At 43.8% G+C, this 21,706-nt stretch overlaps 1 protein-coding gene and 1 long non-coding RNA gene across 5 annotated transcripts in view; one reads left to right on the top strand and one right to left on the bottom strand.

Moving 5' to 3' along the window:
- TMEFF1 (transmembrane protein with EGF like and two follistatin like domains 1) overlaps positions 1 to 10,459 on the bottom strand; it is a 126,066-nt gene extending 115,607 nt beyond the window's left edge. Inside the window, exon 1 of the mRNA XM_069778782.1 lies at positions 10,031 to 10,459. Coding sequence (XP_069634883.1) covers positions 10,031 to 10,268 — 238 coding nt within the window. The 5' untranslated portion in view covers positions 10,269 to 10,459. The remainder of the gene's footprint in view (positions 1 to 10,030) is intronic.
- Positions 10,460 to 10,469: 10 nt separating this feature from the next.
- Positions 10,470 to 20,898, top strand: LOC138684676 (uncharacterized). 4 transcript variants are annotated; one of them, XR_011323916.1, is made up of 6 exons: positions 10,470 to 10,702; positions 11,179 to 11,304; positions 11,449 to 11,853; positions 13,301 to 13,402; positions 19,126 to 20,125; positions 20,241 to 20,898. It is a non-coding gene; the product is annotated as an uncharacterized lncRNA (long non-coding RNA). The 4 variants fall into 4 exon arrangements; XR_011323915.1 differs by having other exon boundaries at positions 11,449 to 11,547; positions 19,126 to 20,898; XR_011323918.1 differs by lacking the exon at positions 13,301 to 13,402 and having other exon boundaries at positions 19,126 to 20,898.
- The last annotated feature ends 808 nt before the right edge of the window (positions 20,899 to 21,706 follow it).

Raw genomic sequence — 21,706 nt, 5'->3', positions numbered from 1 at the left:
ACATCCACACAAGCAAAGAAAAGGACATCCTTTGCAGATAAACAGAGAAGAAATACAATGAAATAAATTGCCTTCCCAACCCATGTTTTATATGAGAAAAAATTTCTACAACCTCAACAGGAGTCTGCCTATTTTATTTTCACTTTTATACCTTGAAATGATACTTCCCTAAAATTATACTTCCAATCAAGATAGAGAAAGGGAACTCTGCCTCACAGAATAGTCTAGGTAAACTTCTGTGAGAGGTGGAGGATGAAGGAAAAGGTGCTGGAGGGACACAGTGCTTTAGGAAAGTAACAGTTCATCTGCCCACCGCTCCACATGGTGGTATCGCTCGGCTGGGGGTTCCCTTTCTTTAGCCTTTCTAAGGATTTTCTGCTGCTCTCCTCTGCCCCGGAGAACCCATTCGGCACAACACACTGACCTCTGCCTCTCCCAGAGGGATCAGATAATAAAGGCAGCACACAATCACAGTCAATACTAATTAGCAAAATGTAAACATTTAATTAGATCAATGCTTCCCTGAGTTTTAGAGCGACAAACAAACTGCTACCCAGCCACAAATTTTTATCAAACTTTCTATGGAAATACCTGTTGGAAACACTGTTTGAGCTGCCTCCATCAACCAGATAAAGACTTTATATCTTGGTCTTGTGTTTTATGGACACCCTTAAGGATTAAAACTTCCATTTTCAAAAGCACTCCCTCATTTTGAGTGCCTAGACTATTTGGGGCATTTTCTGCATAGGCACTGACACCTTTACCTAGCCTGTACCTCAAGCTTTTATGCTGCTTTTGTTCAGATTCTTGTTTGGTTTAAAATTTTGGAGGAAATTTAGCAACTTCTGCAAATGATGCTTATCTAATCACTCATTCTTTGTAGTCATATGTGAAAGAGTCTCTGAATAGGAGAGCAAGTAAAACCCTTGTAAAGTACAAAAAACTCCTAGGTTTAAGCAACAGAGCATTTTCTCACCCGCTGCTGAAACGTGCATTTATAGGTTTTCTATAGTCATACGCAAGTAGATGTGACAGCATGATTTCATCGGGGGCTGTGTGTTTCTTCTTCCATCACCATATGCAGTGTTCACCTGAGTTAGTAACTGAGATGAGTTAAGCGCTTCTTAAAGCAGGATATTTTTTGGTCAGCAGTAGGTGAACACTGAAGTGTGTCAAACTCCTGAAGTTGGGTGGAAATGTGCCGGTCTGGGAAATAATAAGGCGAAGGAATTAATGGGAAGCTCCTAAAGTTGAGCGTTTCGTGTTCATCTCGAACACACTATGGTGACTGAGGGCAGATTAACTGGAGTTTGCACAGACCCAGCTCTGGCTCGCCCAGCCACCCCCGTTCGCCCCATCTGCTTCCACATTGATCCCGTCAGATTGGTGTGAGGCAGCGGAGATGCCCCAGGGCCTTTCCTCGAGGAACTCGGCTGTCGCCTGCCAGCAAGCCAGGCAGCTGGAATGAGGCTGCCTACGGAGGCTTTGCGGCCAGGCAGAGCCAGATTTCAGGAGGTTTTGGCCTCCAGACTGGACCTGAGAAGAACCATTTCATAGCCTGAACACCCTTTTGTCTGTCAAGAACATCGTACCCGTCCTCTTCTCCAGCTGCGCCCCATGGGATGCTCTATGCGTCTTCGGAAAGCACAGAGAGTTTTGCAACTATTTAAGCTATACGGGAGCATAGGGAGGTCTCACAGGAGAGCGGGCTAGGGAGGAGCCGGCGGCCACTACCGAGAGAAGCCAGGTTGCTTCAGAAAAATCACTGACAGTTCCGTCTTATTCCTGATTTTCTTCTCTTTCATTTTCACATGTTTTCCTGCTGGTCTTAATTAACAATATTTTTGAAGCGTGGATGAGGATCCTGTCAGCTTGAACATGGTTGTATAATGTGGGTGTTTCAAGACTGTAATTGCAACTGAATTTATTTTTATAATACTAAGTCAAAAGAGAGGTATTACAAGGATTTAATTTTATTTTGAGCCAGATCCTTTAAACACTGTTGCTGTAACACATAATCTATTATCAGAAAAGCCCTGTCTTTTCAGTCCTTGGAAATTGTCTACTATAATGAGAATTCAAATTATCCTAAAATAAATCCCGATTTGCTAGTCAAACACCGCCTCCTCACAAACCGCACTATGACCAATGAGGCAGTTTTAGAACAACTTAAAAAAAATTGAACGTTGTTATCGGTGTAACATTAGATTGCTCTCTAACAGAGAAATTCACATCAGCAATAGATATGCAAATGCATGCAGAGCCTGGTCTGTCTCCCAGCTCCCATCCAGCCAGGTCTGGGAATGTAACCAGGTCAGCAAGAACAGAAGTCTTCTAGGCACTATTCTGGCAAAGACCTTCACTGGCATCTTGCTCCCCACTCTAAAGAAGACCAAAGTTCCCTGGTTAGAATCTTTAAGAGAGAAAAATGACCTGATGTTTTTTCTTTTTAAAAATAAACAAATAAACAAACAAATAAATAAATAGAAGAACATATAACCCACAAATGCCAAATATTTAAACAACTAATGGCACCGCTAGATATCTACCTAATAACACAAGATGAAATAATTCTGCTCTCAGATCCCCTTGAAGCCACCTGTGAACTGAATTAGAACTAAAGATACATTGTAGCTGTTCATCAAGACAAAGGGACAGATTTAAGTTTCTCCAGGAAACTTTAATTTCATCAGATCATAATTATGATTGCTGAACTTACTCCTAACCAGATTTTGTCTGTATCTTCTTATCCTTTTCTGGAAGAGAAATATCACACAAGAAATCGTTTCATAAAATAAAATTTACTATGGATTGATTTAGTCAAACAAGCCTTTCTCTACACACTTAGAAGCTCCACAAAATGCAACTCCACCCTCTCACAATCTTTCTCTTTTTCTTCCTGTATTTCTCAGTGTTTCTAAACTGTTAGAATTTCAAGATGATCTAAGGAAATACTACAGCAATTGGAGAGGACTATCTAGATTAGAGCACATTATTTAATTATAATTTTCTTATTATCTAATGCTATTCTTGGGAGAGAACAATTTTTTTAAGAATAATTTATAAAGAACTTCCTTGGTCTTCAGCTCTATTGAATATTACAGACTGCTTAGAAAAAGATAGGCTTTCACCTCAAAAATGCCAACATGTCCTCTGCCTCCACTTTCGTTCCACAGCATCTGTAGGGACTTATCAAGGAGGATGAGCAGTAGTGTAGAGTCAGAAGAATAGATCCTTTTTCAACATCCCTGGTGCTCAGCATTTTTTCTTCCCAAATATTACAGCTACTCTTATTCTGGGAACTACTGCCACTACCTGCTTTGTGGACACTCGCCAAAGTCTGACCACAGGCTGGAAAAGTCACAAGCACTTTCAGTTGACGGATCAATGGTGGAACGTGATAATCTCTTTATAGGAAAAGGGTAAATCGAGCCTCCTGTCGATATCTGTGGGATTGTCTGCCTTCGTACTTCTCTACTCAAAGACCTTGGCCACAGCTTCTTGTTTTTCAAGACCAAGTAAATATTAACTCTCCCCTTTATCCAGTCTACTGTCAACTCTAGAAGAAAACCAGCAGGCTATAAGTACAAAATACTTATCCTTACATCAATAGCAAGAAAAGGGCCAGACTTCTTGTTTTCCATTTAACAGGAATTATCAGAGAGGTCTTGGTACAGAAAGAATGTTTCCTTGGCAATATTTTCCACAACAAACATAGCTCCTCTTTTCCCCTTTTCAGAAAATGATAAAGAAATTGGATTCAATCCAGTCCCTTCAGTCAAGCCTCAATTGCTCCATCATGCTACGAGTTCCCACTAGTGACAATGATGGAGTGACACCTGTTACGAGATGATTTTCTGCTATTCTGACACTTCCAATTCTACTTTAATTACCTTTCGGCTCTTTAATCAGCATAAGAATCTGTACTGCAAGGACATTTCATGTCTAGGTAATTACACTGAAGGGAAACAAATATGTGCATGTTACTGTCTGAGTTTTAATTTCTCTTTTTAATCATTGTTTTTACTTTTTACTTAGAGTTGATTTATATTCACACCTTACAATAGTTTCTGAAAGTGATATGTAACCTGACTTGAGTTCAGATCATTTACTTCAGAAGTTCAATTGGCACAAACACATATCATAGTTTATTTGGCTTGACTGTTATAATTCATTTACGGGAACAGAAGTCATAGTATCTTAGATAAAATAACCAATTATTCTAGTCCCGTCTACCATTTCAGATCAAGTTTATCTATGCAAACATAAAAAGATACGTACTTCTTAAAATAGTTAGGCTAATTTACCTGAGCTTGTACCTCTCTTCCATCCCCTGGTTTTACGTTCTCACTAATGTGGCTTCGTATCTTTAGCACAAATTGTTTTAGCCTTGTGTAATTTAGAATGATATACCAACACCCCCCCACACACACACACTTCACAAAACCCACAAAGGGTATATCTGTTCCAGCTGGTAAGCATGGATGAAAGCCAGTCTTGAGGCCACATCTCATTCCGGTTCAGAGAGTGCCCACTGAGCCCAGGCAGAAACCAAGGCCGAGCTCCAGAGACCAGCAGTGCCTGAGGTTTATATCCTCCCAAATCCGTGCTGACGTCTGCCACGCGGATTGGGCACAGGCAGGGCCAGGGGAGCTACACGCTTGTGTTCAGCTCTTCCCCGTCACAGCCAGGACAGTCTGGACCCAAGGTTCAGACAACACACAAGCCTAGAGGGAGAAAGAGTGTACGTAAAACTCATTTTGGCCAACTCACTCGTAAACTCAAGTCTTCACCTCAAGTGTAGAAGTACCGGATACGAGTAGCTTTAGACCCCTTCTTATCCCAAGGAAAAAGGCAAAGTTTTCAGCTACAACAGCTCATACACAACAGGTAACGTGTCTTAAAGTAGTGACAGTTCGTCCTGGTTTGGACCCTAAAGCTGTAATTTGCCAATAAATCCAGATAGCATTTTTGAAAGTGTGCCTTCTCCTCAGTGCTAATGTACCTCAGATACTTCTGAGAAAGAAACCCTTGCAAGGGTGATTGAATAATCATCTCCCTAAGAAACTGTTTCCTGAGGCACCAAAAGCTTGTGCCCCAAATGTTGTGTTTCTAACCCTTCCATAGTCATGCTCATTTGGGCTTTTAGCACTTCTAAAATTCTCAATTTCTCATTCTGCAACTGTCAAACCCTTTTGGAAGGAAGCAGAGTTACCAAAGGCAAGGGCAACATTCAAGCAGAGACAGTGTCCTGCTCAGGCAAAGTATTCCAAGTACTCCCCTGCTTCGGTTTGGCCTCCGTGACCTCAGATTTTGCCATTTTCCGCCATCCCCACAAGCTGTCAAGCACTGAACAAGAGTGCATCACTGGTGGCCCGCACACAAAATGCAGAAGACATGTTCTTAATTTCTAGTCCTTGATTAGAGCAGGTACGAATATGTTATATGCACCACATCAAAGTGCTACACAGACAAGACTTGAGCAGATAATTTTCTTCTTGAAATAAGCGTGCTACGCCTCTTCTGCTAGCACTGGTATCCGGCGATAGAAAGCTTGGGGGATCCCCGCAACAGGATCTGGAAGACAGACTGGAAAGCATCTAACAAAGTAATGGAAACAAAGAGTCCCTAATCAAACAACCTCCATTGCACATCAAGGATGTGGGGGAACAACAACCTCAGCAGGAAATGCCGAGGAAAAAGACTTTCAAATTCTGAATGAGACTGCGTTCATCGATGGTGGAAAGTAGACAGAAGCAAGGATGAGACAAAAAGAGGTATTATTTTTCTGTGGTACCACATGCACCTCCAGTAACAGTGACAGTAGCCATACTTTAAATGCACTGCTCCCTCTGGGTGTGTGCAGTAATCCATAATTAATATAATTTTTCTCTCCTGTTGTTATACTACACAGACTTATGATCACACTCCTGGACATTTCTGCCTAATCTGCATTTAAACTGGATCTCCTCTTGCTTGTCTTGCTCACCTTCTGTGCCCTTCCCAACCCTTCTTCCTGTAAAACTGTTCACACGAGGGAAAAAGGCATGCTTTGAAAACAAAAGCATATGATGTGGCCAGTTCTTGCCACCCTTGTCCATCCTCTGTGAGTTGCTCCCACTCTCAGCTGTGTATCTTTTCTCACACTGCTTCCTTACTCCCTTCTGCTCGTGTACCAGTCAACACCTTCCACTCCCATCCCTCTTCAGGGCTCGCTCTTGCTGTCCAGCCTTCAGATGCTTTTGTCCTACTGATGATGTCTACCCCTCCCTTCTCATCCCACCACATTTTTAAATATCAAAACCCATGAATTTTGCTTGTGCTTCTTGTACTCCTGTTGGCTTACCGTGTTCTCTGCTTCACCTCTCTCTTTTTTCTACTGTTTCCACATTCTCTGTTTGTCTAATTTACTCCATGAGTTATTTCAAGGCAGAAACCATTTCTCTAAAGCATACTGAAAGTTAAGATAATGTATATATGGTGAAGGATGGCTTCACAATAGCTTTCTCTGCTGTTCCCTCTAAAAATTTACAAGCTTTACGACAGCTTGTACTTCCATGCTCAATAAACAGCCCATCATAGACTCAGCCATCTCCCTATCACAGGATAGACACTTTCCTTTGTCCCTCTACCCGCTTCCCTCTCCCTCATCGGTAATTTCCATCCACTTTTATCTACAAACGATTTCAGACTGTTATGACTGTGCAAAAGAAAAGCATTCATACCCCACAGAAGAGGAATTCCGTGAAAGAGGTGTCCTTAATTTTTCCTTGACCTCATTCAATCCTCAGTAAGCTGTCTTGAAACAATTTTATCTTTACCCACTTCACTCAAAGAGAATTTAAGAAACCGGGAGCAGCATATGGCCTATGAGACTCATAGGAGGTGTGCAGAATCGTCCCAAACAAGCATATTTTATCACATGAAGGAACAGCAAGCTGAAAGGCTTACCAACAGAAAGATATCCCTGTCAATTAAAAGCCCGGGCGTACAAATCCAAACCAATGCACTGAGCAGTATCTCTTGTTAAGTCTGTGTACCTCTCACCGAAATCCTCAGTGTGTGGTCAGTTATGAATCAATTGCAACCCCTGTGGCTGCCACACGTGTGACCAGAGCGTATCTCACACCAGACATTCAACCGGACTGAAACTGAAACTGAAGATGCCCACGCACAGTGTGTGTCTCTGGAGAGTACCGTCGGATTAGGAGCTCATGAACTAACTACATTTTGTACTTACCTTTACACTTGGGATGCTTCGTAACCCTCCATAGTTCACAGCCTTTATTAAGGACAGGACCATCTTACAGCCTGAGCAGAGAAGCAAGCATCACCCCACCCTACTCATGGGCAGTCAGCGAGCATCAGAAATGTTACAGAAGATGACTACAGGTACCACTGGGAATAATGTAACATCTCTAAAACATCAGCCTAAGATTCTCTTTTCCAGAAAAAAACACCAACTTGTTTTTCACCCCACTCTGGGTAAAACGGAGCTATTCCATTTTCCTAGCTTAGCAAAGTATGGACTGACAGATGAACACACACATACAAGTCCACATCATCCATTAACTCCAGATATGTCTTAATTCTCTGTTTCCTGCTCTAATCACTTCATTATATGTTCTTCCCTTGGCCAGGGATGATGCAATTATATCATAATTTAACAAAAGACCGAACCGCAATGCATGTGCCAAAGGGGCAGAATCAAGGCTGAAAAAGCTATCTTAATTTTCATGTTGTCTGCCTGTGTCCTCCACCTTGCAATGTTCTTCTGCTACAGCAAACTCCTTCTTAAGCAGTATATTCTGGAGGAATAAAGGAGAGGAGTTCAGCATTTCCTAAAAATTTAACAAAAAATAAAGGTAGCTACATAATCTCGTGAGGATAAAATGTTACAAGCTCAGGAACTGTCCCAAAAAGTGTAAGAAACTGTTCCAGGGCAGCAGGTCAAGCTGATGCAAATATTGAAATGACAAAATAACAGAGGAGAAAAGAATTTTTCTTCTCTGAGTACAGAAAGTAATTTAGAGAGTCCCAATGTCTGAAGAAAAAGTAGTAATAGCGTTCTTAAGTTTAACTTTCAGTATAAATAGCAATGTACGTGGTAGCAGTCCACTGGGAAAGGTGCTAATGCCAATATCTGGCCCCATGTGTAAATACAGGAAACTCATCTTTTGCAGGGAGTAGCTTATCCAGTAAAAGTTAATGAAGCTATGCAGAGGTAAGTGAGGGGAAAATCTGTCCCGGATATTATGTGTTGATATTAGTTCTTCCAAAATTAACGTTGAGAACTGAAACGCTGCAGTTTTGCATGAAACAGTTAACAGAATCCGACTACTGCATTTTTAAATGAAATTTTCCTTCCATATTTTTGTAGTTACACTAAAAGCAGCGCCTGCCGTACGTACATATATAGCACATATATTTGCTTCTGCCTATTTTTAGTAGAACCGAATCTGTCTGAATGTCTTCGATATAGCACACGGTTTTCTAATTCCAGGTTGGAAAGCCCTCTTTCCGTGATGGTTTCTAAATAATGGTATCCGTGTGTTCCACATTATCTTAGAAACTTCCTCATGTATTTCCTCAGCCTTCCATATTTAATCTCACTGATTTATGCACATGCCGTGGTCTAATGACCCACATGTCTCTGATGGGTAAGCCGCTAACGCCAGCGACACATTAACCTATTAACCTCTCTTTAAAAATAACCATGATATTCATACAAATAGAGTGAAAAAGTCAGGCAGCAGTAAAACAGTAGCATTGTGGTATCGCACACCGACGCGGTGTATGTCTAAGCCGGCTAAAATGAAGAACAAACGAGCATATCAAGAGCGAACAGCAGTTAGATTTATTCTATTGCCAAATCATTTTGCCACAGTTTGCTGGCCTGCGAATTTGACAGCCTGCTTTAGAGCATTATCCGTATTATAAAATGTAATCGGGAGGAAGATCGCTATTCCATTCCCTCATTTCTTGAAAGCTGTTATACAGTTTGGGGACCCTATCCTGGAAGGAACCGAGAGCTCCTTCCGACATGGAAATTGCCTTCCAAATCCCACTGAAGACAATGGGAGCGGGGGGCTCTGTGCACAGGGCGAGGAACATTCATCACCTTGGAGAAGGCACTTTGCGCGGCTCTCGCTGGCGATCCTCGCAGTGGAATAAACCTATCATTTTAAAAAAGCAGTAGGAGGCATAGACAGCAATTTTTCAGGGAGAAAATAAAAAATAAATGACCTTTTCTAAATATTAGTTTTAGAAGAAAAACAAGTCTTTCCAACAGACTGTAAACTTTATATTGGATGTCTTTACTTTGCTCTACTTTAAAACCACCGTATCCCTCAAGATAGAAGAAAAACGCGCTGCTGTCACGCCGAACCAATTCACCCACGCCGAAAGTGTACTACACCAGCATACACTCATGCATAGGATGGGCAGGCACAAGAAAGCGTCCTCCTGCCACGCAACCAAAGCAGGAAAATAAGAAAAAGAAAAATGCCTCAACGGCTCATTCTGCGCACACCGCGGAGCGTTTTGCCCGCCTGCATCTCACCCAGCGCCCACCTACCCAGCAGCCGGCAGAAGGTCGGACGGAGAGACCCCCCCCCCTTCCCCGGGTTTGGGCTGCAAACCCCCCTTCCCCGGAACAGCGTGACACCGAAGCAGCAGCAGCCCGTGGGAGCGCCCACGGGGGTCGCGCTCCCGGTTGCCTACCCGGGGCGGCCGGCGCGCACCTGCCGGCACGGCAGCCTCGGCGGCGGCGGGGGGGGACGACGACGGGGGACACGACGAAAGCCGAGAGACGGCGGCAAACTCCTTCCCTTTGCCTGCAAGGGGGGCCGGGGGGGACTCCCCTCGATCCCCCGGAGAAGGACCCGGGGCCGGCGCCGTTCCTTTGTTTTCCAGCGGGGCGGCCGCGCTCAGCTCTCTTCCACGTGTACGCGTGGGCTGCCCGCACGCAGAGCGGGGGGGGGCCGTGGAAGGTAAGGGGGGGGGGGTGCGGGAACCGGCGGGGCATTACCTGAGCAGTTGATGCCTTTCCCCTTGCCGCCGCCCTGGCACTCGGAGCCGGGCAGGGGGTGGGAGGCGCGGCCGGCGGGCAGGGCGGAGAGGGCGAGCACCAGGAGGGCCGAGGTGTAGCAGAGAGCCAGCGGGGGTCCCGCTCGCAGGAGCGGCCGGGCGGCGGCCGGGCTCTCTCCCAGCATGGCGAGGGGGGGCCGGAGAGCAGCGGGATGGCGGCGGCGGCAGGCCCGCAGCATCAACCGGAGCCCGCGGCGGCGCCGCCCGGGCGGGACCGTCCTTTCTCCGCCGCTCCGCAGCACACCTTCAGCATCCCCGCCGCGGCGGGCCGCGCAGACCCGCCGCCTCCCTCCTCCTCTTCCTCCGCCTCCTCCTCCTCCTCCTCCTCCTCCTCCGCCGCCCGGTCGCCGGCAGGGCTGGCCCCGGCGGTGCGGCGGCCGCCTCCGCGCTTGGCCGCCGGCGGGGCCGCCTCGCCCCGGCCGCCCTCCTTTGTGCGCGGCGCCCGGCAGCGCCGCCGCTCCGCCTTGTAACAAAGGGAGCGGAGCCCGGGCGGCTGCTGCTGCTGCTGCTGCTGCTGCTGCTGCTGCTCCTGCTCCTGCTGCCGCCGCGGAGGAGGAGGAGGAGGAGGAAGCACACGTGATGGCAGCCCCCCTCCCCCGGGACCGGAGGGGAGGTGAGGGGGCTTCTCTTCGCTCGGCGGGCAGGGCGGGAGGAGGCGGCGGCAGCGGCGGCCCGCCCCCGCCGGGGAGGGCGGGGGGACGGACGGACGGACGGACGGACGGACGGACACGACACCCCGACGAGATCGGGGACCGGAGCGGGGCGGGTGGTGGGTACCCCCGAAAGGCGTGCGGGGGGGATATGGAGGGGTGGGTGGGAGCGGAGGGGCGGCGGGGAAGGAGGGGCGCTGGCGGCGTGGCCTGGCATCCCACGCGATGGTTTATTAGTCGCTAATAAGGCGGCGTGAGTGGGGATGGGGAAGAAAGCGAAGAGACCGGCGCTGCTGTTGACCCATTGAAAGGGTTGTGGATAATTTCCACTGGACGGAAGCCCAGCACGTACGGCGGGAGCATTCGTACCGATCCGAGTAAATAAATATGTTTACGGTGAAGGTAGCGACTTTTGTACCACGGTGCCTTCACTACCCAGGGTTTTTCCAGTCCCTCACATGGAGACGCTTCAGAGGGTCAGAAGCACTGCACGGGTACCAGGTGCCAGGCACGTACCTTGAGCGCAGACCCCCTCTGCGTGTTGCCGTGTGGCCGAAAGCTTTGTGTAAGTTGGCAGCACTGTTACCATTTTTACATAGGGAAAACGCAGGACGGTGCTTTACAGTCAACAAGAATTTTTCCCGTCTGAGTTCTCGCTTACATTTCATGCGAGTTTTTTAATCCGCTGTACAAACCGTTTGTTTTTCAGGAGCAAGAACTGCCCATTTCCTCGGTCTCTCTGCTGCTGCGTGCCACCGGCTCGCTGGAAGGGATAGAGCTTGCACAAGGAGACCTGGCTTGCTCTAAGGTATAGCTCTTGTGTGAGGAGACCTTCGAGTAGTTCATTAACCGGAGCAGTCAAGAATAAGGCCATAAATCCAGCAGTAAGCTTTGCGTAGGCACGGTGGTCAGACACGTAAAGTCAGGTTGCTGTCTTTTTAAATACGGCGACGAAGAGCTAAGTCCTGCATCACTAAGACTGAGAGAGCAATTTCCTTTTGGCATATGGGGTTCAACACTGACTGCCTCTGCCAAGTAAACGTTCTTCTGTAATTACTTGCTCCTTTTGCTAGCAGTGATGCTAGATGTCAGAAGAGCTCTGCTCCTGGGCAAGGTGAGGTACGTTAACTCGCGTGGAGCCCCTTCTGCTGTAACTGGGCTGCTGAGGTACGTTGCCCAGGATGCTTAAGCCTGCTAGATCTGCGTACTGCAATCTGGTCCGCTAAGCGGGTAAACCTTTTGGATCTTTAGGCCATGGGACTGGCACAGATCTTGTGTTTTGAAGGTAGTACTTGGCCGTTGGAGGAGCAAATACTCCATGTAGCCCTTTCCATAAACACAACTAGATCCGTCTTACACTGAATATGCTCTTTTCCTGCACTTCTTGCTGGAGAGCTGGACCAGAACCGCCCTCATCTTTATTTTAGAAAGCTCCTTCTAACGCCCAGCCTGAACGCATTCAAGGCCAGTTCATACCCACTTGTCCTTGTGTCGTACAGTGTTTCAGTTAGGCGTTTCTCTTTCCCTTGCATTTAAATTTATAACATACTTACAGGCAGTAGTCATAGCCACTCTCAACTTGTCTAGCCTATCAGTAAGTTTTGTTAGTCTCCTCCTATAACCCAGAGCCTCTGTAACTCAGATTTTTCTGTACTAGATACAGTTTGAATTCAGCTTTCTTCAGCATAGCTGACATGCAATGTGTAATAGTTTTTCACAAAGTATTGCCAGTCTTTGCGATGGAGGTAGTCTCTCCCAATTTCTTCCAAAACAACCTTTTCTCATACAGCTAGTTTGCTTTTTTATATGACCAAATCTCACTGATGGTTCAGGGTCATGCTGTGAGTGACTAATACTGGCAACTCCTTCTATTTGTCTGTCATTTACAGTCCATAATAAAAATGCTTTTTATAAATGTCTAAGTGCATGACCTTATCTTTTCCGTTATTGAATTTCATCTCATTTCTGTTATGCCAGTCCTCAAGATTATGTAGTCATCTCTGTAGGATATTTCGAACCTCCTTTCTATTGACAGTCCTGCCCAGTTCTTTGTGTCCAGAGCACTCTCACCTTCACAATAATGAAAATATCTGCAAATACAAACTGTTGGTTCCAGAACAAACTTTAAGAAACAGTAATAGTACTTCTCCCGGTTTAAACATTACCCTTCCAGGGCAGTGGGTAGTCAGCTGTGGTGAGTTCCCAACTGAATTTGCAGCTTTGTTTCAGTTCCCCATGTCTTTCAGCTTAACTAGGCAATCTGTATGAAAGCTTTTAACCAGTCCAGATAGACTGTAAGTAAATCTCATGGGGTTTGGCTTTGGGGTGGGCTGGTTTTTTGTTGTTATTTTTTGACTCCTGGGATGGATGACATGCCATTTTTTGGCTAGAAAAGCCACGTCTGGGTTGTGCTATCTGTCTGGATGCATCTCTAGTTAGTCTTAAGCGAGTGGTACAGTCATGCTTGATTGGCAAATTCACACTATGCCAGCTGGGTATTCATTCTTATTCTGTTCTCTGATACATGTATTAAAAAAAAACCCTAAACACTTTCCTGCCAGCTAAAGAAGAAAAAGAACTCCAAAAGAATTTGAACAAGCTGCTTCTGCAAGACAAACCGTTACAGGCGCAGGGAATGCCACACCGGTGAAATGACAGATATGGTATATCTTTGAGATCATGCTAAACTCTGTCACAATTGATACATTCCATCTTTGGCAAGTAAATGTGACTTCATTGCAATTATACAATAATTTCACTTCTGCTCACCTCCAACTGCTCTCCTGTGAAAGCAGGCAGCTCTACAGATGGTCAAAAATTATCATCCTTGGTGACCTCTTGGACACCAACAGCAGTTTTTCAGTCCGCTGGTGGTGCACGCACAATTTCTGCCCTCCCTTATTTTTCCCCAGTAATTGTAAGAAGGAAGATGCACAACCAAAGGGAGGCAGGGAATACGCAAGAGCAGAGAGAAGCTGCCAGACCAGTGAGAGTGATTTCATTTGCCAGAGATCTGGATACAATACAGATACACTTAATTGTGAAAGCACTGTTTTATTTCATCTTAGAGAACAAAATGGAGAACAGAGATCTATAATTTAGTGAAATCATTAAAGTGTTGTTCGGAGCCCCATGCACCCCTATGCATCAGGCAGTAGAATCCTGCCCTTGCCAGGTATTTTGCCAGAGAATTGTTCTTACTAATCTCAACTTTCATTCATAGCCAAAAAAACGTTTCCAACTCCTGTAGTTGTGAAGAAGACATCAGAAATATTAAGAGTATAAACTGGACCAGTGTTCACAGAATCAAAGAATTGCAGAGAAGTTGAGGCTGGAAGGAACCTCTGGAGGTCACCTGGTCCAACCCCTCCTGCTCAAGCAGGGACACCTAGAGCTGGTTTCCAAGGACCATGTCCGGATGGCTTTTGAATACCTCCAAGGATGGAGACTCCACAACCTCCCTGGGCAACCTGTGCCAGTGCTCGGTCACCCTTACAGTAAATAAGTGTTTCCTGATGTTCAGGAGGAACCTCCTGTGTTTGTGCCCATTGCCTCTGGTTCTGAACCAAAAATGTTGTTGTCTAGCCAAATCTAGAATCAGCCTCAACAAAAGGCTCAACACACAGGAGTTCTCTCATATAAACTATTTCACTTTTGTTACTTTATCAAAAATACTCCCTTTATCCAATAGTCGAACTCATTTATCTGTCCCCACTTGTTTCTACTCATCGTCTGTGCCCAGAGTCTCAAGTGACACCTACCTAAACCTGCCACCTTCAGCATTTGCAACTTGGATAATACAAATAAGGATCTTCAGCATACTATCCCACCATATTCTGATAATACAAAATGAGTGCAAAATCAAAACAGCCAAGAAAGGACCAGCTGGTACTGGCTACTTCATTTAGTTTCATACGTAGTTCATTAGCTATTAAATTTTGTATTTAACTAGCTGACATTAAAATTCTTTTTCGTTGCCACACAATTTCTTCTGTGTTATTCCTGAGTGCTTCAGCAATCAAATGCGTGGCCCAGGATTTAGAGCGAGGTCGCTGTGTGGGACATGGGAGCCTATCCAACAGACCCCGCACAGCTTTATCTTGCCACACTCACCCACCTGCCATGCAAACGTAATTTTGGAGAAGTTTTCTTGCCTGGAAGGCTCTTTGCTGAACAGAAAGAGTGTTTAGCACAGTACTCTTTTGCTCCTTTCAGTGCAGGACTAAGTATGTGGCACCAGTCTCAGATCAATACTTGCCCTCTGTTAAAGTTTCACATGTTTAACTTACGGTCCAGAAGCTTGATCAAGTGATTCAAGTATTTAACACCTCCGAAAGCTAGGAAAAAAAGACAGTTTAGGCCAAACTGAATTTGCGGGCACAGTGATGAGGACAGAGTGAGGGCAAGAGCTCAGGAACGCTGGGCTTGATGCTGCTGCTTCTAGGAGGTGGGAAAGAGAAGACTGCTTGTGCCCCCTCCCCACCAGTGTAACTTCTTCATGGCTCTGAGACAAGCAACACTGGCAGTGGAGCAGTGGCCATTTCAGTGACCCCCCAGCAGCCCGCTGCCCTGTGCAGCAGTGTCCTTTTCCAGTGCATAAAGCTGCCCCAACGCCTCCCCAATTTTTGAGGCATCAGTCTAGTTGTTCTTGGGAAGTTGAGATCTCTTTCCTTTGTTTTGCTATGCCACTCTCTTTTGCATCTTAACTTTCACTCCTGTAGTTCTTTTCTGCATTTCCCTCTTTTTCGTTTAACCTCTAATTTTTCAGATGTTTACCTACTTTTTTTTTCTTCCCTAATTTTCTGCTTTTCACTTTTCCATTCACCACGGTGCCAGACCTGTTTCTCTTCTTGCAGTTGTTTTGCCTCTCCTTTCCCAGAATATCTTTATTCAGTCAAAAGACATGACTACAAGCCCATTTGGTCCAATAAGATGATTTTTAAGCTAGAGATACATTTCTTCTCATTGAGTTTCCTGTCACGACGTCCCCATGAATCAAGAAATATTACTGAGCCCATTTTGCTGCTGGGAAAACCAGGACACCAAGAGATTTCTTTTTTCCAAGCAACAGCCACAAGTCACAAAGGATTCTGTAGCCATTGCAAAACCAAATCCTTACCTTTCAAACCCCAGTTTCAGACACGTGTTTCTCCAGCACATTCTGGTTCCTCCCAACGCTAACACCTTCTGTTGACTTTTATCCGGAGTGGTGGCAGGAACAGTAGTGGAAGCTGCAAAACATTCCCAGGGCTGGCACAAATAGGTTTGCCCATCTCACTTGTCCTCACTCATCCATTCCAAACAATTTTTCTCCTTTCTTGGCTTATATGATAAAATACGAACTGTCGTTTAGCACCTTTACATATTTAGGTCTTTTAATCTTTCCTCATTAATCAATTCTTCAGCACATTAATCAGTTTGTTACCCTTTTCTCAGTTTCTTCTAATTTGTTGTCATTTTTCTCATACTTAAATACTGCCAGGCTCTAACTGCTGATCAGTAAAAGTGATTTCCAGGTGCTGATAAATGTTTTTGACACTTATTGATCAGACTATTTCAATTCTTTGTTAGCGTGGACCCCAGTGAATCATATTTAGACTGCAGCTAATTCACAGCATAGTAACTTGTACACACCTAAGTGTACCAGGAAGGTCACACCTTATTCAGTTCTGCAGTTCTTCCACTGTATCCATAAAATAATGCTGATTTTTCAATCCTGCTTTTAGCTTTTGGCATCCTCAAAGGCAAAAATATAGTATATTTCACTGAACTTGAGCTGCATTGCCTTGACAGCTCTCTGCATTCTGTATCAGATGGGTATTCAGTTTGCTTTAAGTGTAATCTTCAGTTAATGAGTACTAGGGCTCTTGCCAGTTATGCCCCTTGCTTTGAGAATACCCTTCACGTTGTTATCTGCAGTTCTTAATCAAAATGTAAAAGCAGATTAAAGAATGACATGTTTTATGCTGCATTTAATTGTCCCCAATGACTGGTTTTAGTAGTACATTATATAGTAAAATATTCTCAAACATTTTTGTCAAGGGGCTCTGTAATTTCAATTTTATTTTGTTTTAATTTTTTTGCTACAGAACCACACAAGTGGATGCAGCGTACAGCTTGTCAGCCCACTAAAGACATACAGAAAGGGACTATTACTTCCCTGTGCTGTGACAGTGTGTAATTCTGAATTGCATAAGCTTTTCTTTATTGCTATATTGCATTGCATTTCCCAGTCTAATTTTCTCCAGCCTTCTGCTGTTCTCATACTCTAGTTTTGCATAACTTTTTGAAGTTTATTAACCACTTCCATGATGCTGTACCTTGATTTCTATCATTATACAGTTAGCCTTCTCAAGCATAGCCATATGCATTGTTATCAATAGCTATATTTCTCATGCTTGTATCATTACCAAACTGTCCAAACTTCATTTTCTTAGCTATTTTAATGTTTACACAAAAGAGACAGATCACATCGTTCTTGATCCACATTATATATTACACTTAGGAGCACAAAAGCAATTACATTATCATTATGTTAATACGTTACTATATACTTAGGAAAAAAATAACCGTCAAGAAGGACAAACAGAAACTGTATTTTTTTAACATGCAAAGTGATTGTGGCATATAAGATAAGAATTAGGCAAGGTGCCAACTCTAACCTAATGCACTTTCAGGTTAATGAGAGATTAGGGTCCAAAATTATGGCATTCTTAAAGGATAATATATTCTTATCCTGTTTCTCCACACAAATTCAGAAAGAACTTCCAAATCTCATGGAAGCCCAGTGTGTGTCCATTAACATAGTAATATGCTTTTTCCAGTGGAGCACATCTCTAAGTATTTGCAAGCCATGACTTATAAATGGAAGGTTTATTGGACTTCCAGAACCTTATGAATTCTCCTTTGGTGGATAATAAAGCCAAATGAATAAATTTCCATAGGAACTTGTCTAATATGGTTACATTTGTGCCCAGAAATAGGAGACTATTAGGGATTTAGACCATCCGGAGCATCAGCTATCTTGCTCCATGTGTTTCTGTCTGTCTGCTGGAAGTTTTCAAGATAAGAACAAGACCCACTGGGTGAGCTGTCATGCAATCTGACAAGTGACAGCTGGTGCACCTTCATGAGGGTGCACCTGGAAATATGGCACTTTTGGCCCATGCATAATAGCGGTTTTGTAGTGAATTAGGATGATTTTGCAATGGCTTGCCCATTTTTTTACAAAAAAGCTAGGTGTACCAAGCATTTCCCATCAATCAGTTACACAACTGTAATAAAGGTCTGAATTCAGCTTCAGTCTTTTTGACAGAATGATTTAATAAGTAGTCCATTAATAGCAATAGTGAAATTTCTACTTGGAAAGATAGGAGATGAATATAGCTTTTTGCAGATAGAGCAGATCTCTTGACTCACTCTAATCACATGATTTGTTTGTACGCATCAGTGTCTCCTGTCCCAGCTTCCCCTCCAGAAATGTTATGCCTCTTCCCCTAGATGGATTTATTGCGATGAGTATTAATTTGCTCAAAGACCACCTGCTTCTGACAGATTAAAAGTACTTGCTGTTTAAAGACCGAGCTCCTTCTGCAGGATATTCCCACGACAGCTCTGCTGGGTTGCGGTGGCCGGGTGCTGCTCTCCAAGCTTCCCCGGCCATCAGCAGGCTGCAAGGCTTTCCTTCGTCAGGCTGCTCTGCCACCTCACTTGGGCACAGATGACTCTGTCGTAGGGATGAAACCTCACCGCCAAGCTGCCTAAATATCTGGAGTCCCTGTTGTCTCCTAACATATCCCGGTTCCTCAAAAAGTAGCCTGGAGCGTGGCGGGGCTGCCTTTTCCTTTTCAGAGGCACACGGCTGGTGTAAACACATTCAACATACAGCATTTGCATACGCTCTTGAAGTAGCATTTCTCTACATTTAACAGATGGGGTTCTTTTGTAGAAAATACAGGCAGCGTTAGGGTGCAGATTCAGCAGGTATTGGAGTATAGTATCAATTACACAGAATTCTTAAATGTGGAACTTCTGTCTGTATCACAGGATGCTTCTAAGCTTGTAGGGTTCAAATAAGTCCTTCTCCCTGCCCCAGGATATGTGTTTTGTGTTGGGAAGTGGCACTAATTGCTTGTAAGTAGGGAGCAAGCTAAATTGGCTGAAATATATCAATCAATATGAAAGCACCAGCTAAAACTATTAAGAGAGATGCATTACATCTTACATAGAGAGAAATTATATGACTATCGTGCAGCCCCAAGAGATGCAATGAAATGTTATTTATATTTGATTATTTCCTCCCTCCCTGAAAGACATGATGTGGTGGATACCGATGTGAGTCATAGTTAACTTTCAGAATATCATTAATCTCTTTGTTCTTCATCAGGTCACACATGCTATTGATGCTTGAGATGATGAAAGGAGTTTTACTTCACAAGCCCCTGAACTTGCTACGCTCCTTGCTTTTACAAAGGGAGAAATGGAATTGCATCAGAGCCACAAAAACTGCAGATTGCTCAAAAAAGACATATTTTACCAAAGCACTTTCTATGCCTAGTAGCATAATCTGTAGCGGTCTTACTGTTGACGGATATTTATATTCCTTCTGCAATAGCACAACGTGATTCTGAATGTTGTGTGGAGCTTGACAATAGGATTGCGACTGAAGGAAAGAGAACTGGTTCTGAACTGTGTTCTGAATTTCAATCTGCACACAATGAACTTTCACATGAAGGCTGAGGGGAAATGAGAAATAACTTGCTTTTATTAGTTGAGTTGAATTTTATGGAACATTTTTTTAATCTTTTATTGATTAGTGATCAGTATCACTGGGATAACTCATTTTTAAAAGAATGTTTAAGTGAATTTGTAGTAATGATGGTAGCATGTAATCTGCTTTTAAGGCTCCATTCTTGGAATAATAAATGTTTCTGTTTATTCAGCATAATGTTTTAAATTGATATATCACAGTTTTTTAATTCCATTTTTTTCTCTGTCACTTGAGGTGTTTGAAATGTGCAATATCTATATTACTTATGTACATTACCTTGAAATACATTTTAGCATGCAGGAAAGTATGTTTTCCAGATAGATGTATTAGATGTATTGGTTCCAGTACCCCCAGATACGCACCTGGCTTGCACCACTGTGGATAAGGACGCTACTGCTTGAAATAACTTCCTGTATGTACCATCTTTTCATATTATACCCACTTTTAGCAAGAATCTGCCCTGGGAACAAATGGTGGAAGGGCTGTTAAAATCTCCTTATGCTGTACAATATCACAGTTCCTCCGGCATAACTGCTGCTGGGATGAGCTCGGAGCCAAATACGGTCAGCATAACTGAGGAGAAAACGTTTAAGCTGCTCTCACACTAAGAAACAAGGTGCTTAGGATTTGCCCTCCAGAGTGCATATGCAGTCTTTCATAGCCTCATCACACATGAGGCTCCCACCCCACCAGGATGGTTTTTTTATCCCGGTCTCCACTTCCTCTTCCAGGACAAGACCCATATGTTGAGGTCGTGCTGCTCACCCACTCACAAATGTGAAGAGCACAGGCTTGCTACCGAGAGAACCAAAAAGGACAAATCAACGAGTACGTCTCGGAGGTGGATGCGGTGTCCTTTTCCTTTTACTACGCACCACTAGGCAGGATCAAAATCCAACTTGTATTTGCCTTCTGGGAACCTGCAGTACCCGGAGCTGTCAAAGCCACATCCTCCGCTGCCTTTCTGAAAACCCTCTCTGCAGTGCAGATGGTGGGCCAGGAAGGAAAAGGAAACCTCATCTGCCACACAGGCCTTCATTTTTGGAGTTGGGAAGAGCCTGAAAGCTCCTTGACGGGTAGCTTGACAGACCTCCCCACTCAGCTGAGACGCTGGCCATGGCAAGGCTGGTAGGGCAAGAAGCACTGCAGCTGGCTCTTTCCAGAGCCACTGGTTCTGACAAATCTGGAGAGAAACGGATTTGTCACCTCCCTGATTTATTTTAGTTTATGATTGAAGTGAAGGACGCTGAACTGTGAGGAACATTGTACTCGTAGTGATGATAAACATCACAAGTGCACGTGAGCATGTATTTTAGTAGAAAACTATTGCTGTGCATGTTCATTCTTTGCTGACTGATTCCTGTAGGCAATAAACACTCTTCTAAAATATCACCGTCTTGGTGGCAGGTTTTTTCTACATTATTTTAGGATGAAAGGGTTTCAATTTTCAGAATCTCCCCCCAACCAACAATTATGTGGACTTAGCTTTATGTTTTCCAAAAAGATGATACAACTACCCACTTGAAAAAACATCTGTTTCCCTTAAGTATTCAGATGCTGAGTTGAAAAGCAGCTTACAAATACCTATGATCCATAGCTAACAATCCCATCTAATTCTATCATATGCACTTGGACATCTAAGAAGAAAACAAGACAGCTGATTTGCTTCCATTGTTCTAAAGACCATTGTGAGAGAAATAGAAAAAGTCTCCTGTTAATTTACATTATCTGGCAGGAATGGTGTCTGAGATGTCTTCTCAAGAAAGGATTAGAAGTGAGATAAATTTTTAATCAACTAATTTTTATTTTTTGGTTCAAAAATTTCTTATTTTTATGGCTAGACAAATGAACATAAATTTCTAATGTTGAAAAGGCCTTTTTCCACTAGGGGAGAGAAATAAAATAATCCAGCACTACAATAGCATGATGTTGCTAGTTTAAATGTCTTATTATCAGTCTGAGTTATCTGACTAATGAGATACAGCGAGAGCTTTGTTAGGGAATAGATAATCTTTTTAATATTACAAAAAATGTAATTAGACAAGGAAATTTAATGTGAAATTAAGAGAAATGTAATATGAAGATATAAAAATAGATACTTGTTATGTGTAGGCTCTAAGACATATTTATAAATTTGTTGACTCGTAAGATACAAAAGGCCAGTCTCTTCTAGAAAAAAAACCTGCTGCATTTGGAG

Source organism: Haliaeetus albicilla, chromosome 3 (genome assembly GCF_947461875.1).
Source record: "Haliaeetus albicilla chromosome 3, bHalAlb1.1, whole genome shotgun sequence".
Taxonomy (NCBI): Eukaryota; Metazoa; Chordata; class Aves; order Accipitriformes; family Accipitridae; genus Haliaeetus; species Haliaeetus albicilla.
This window is presented reverse-complemented; position numbering and strand designations above follow the sequence as displayed.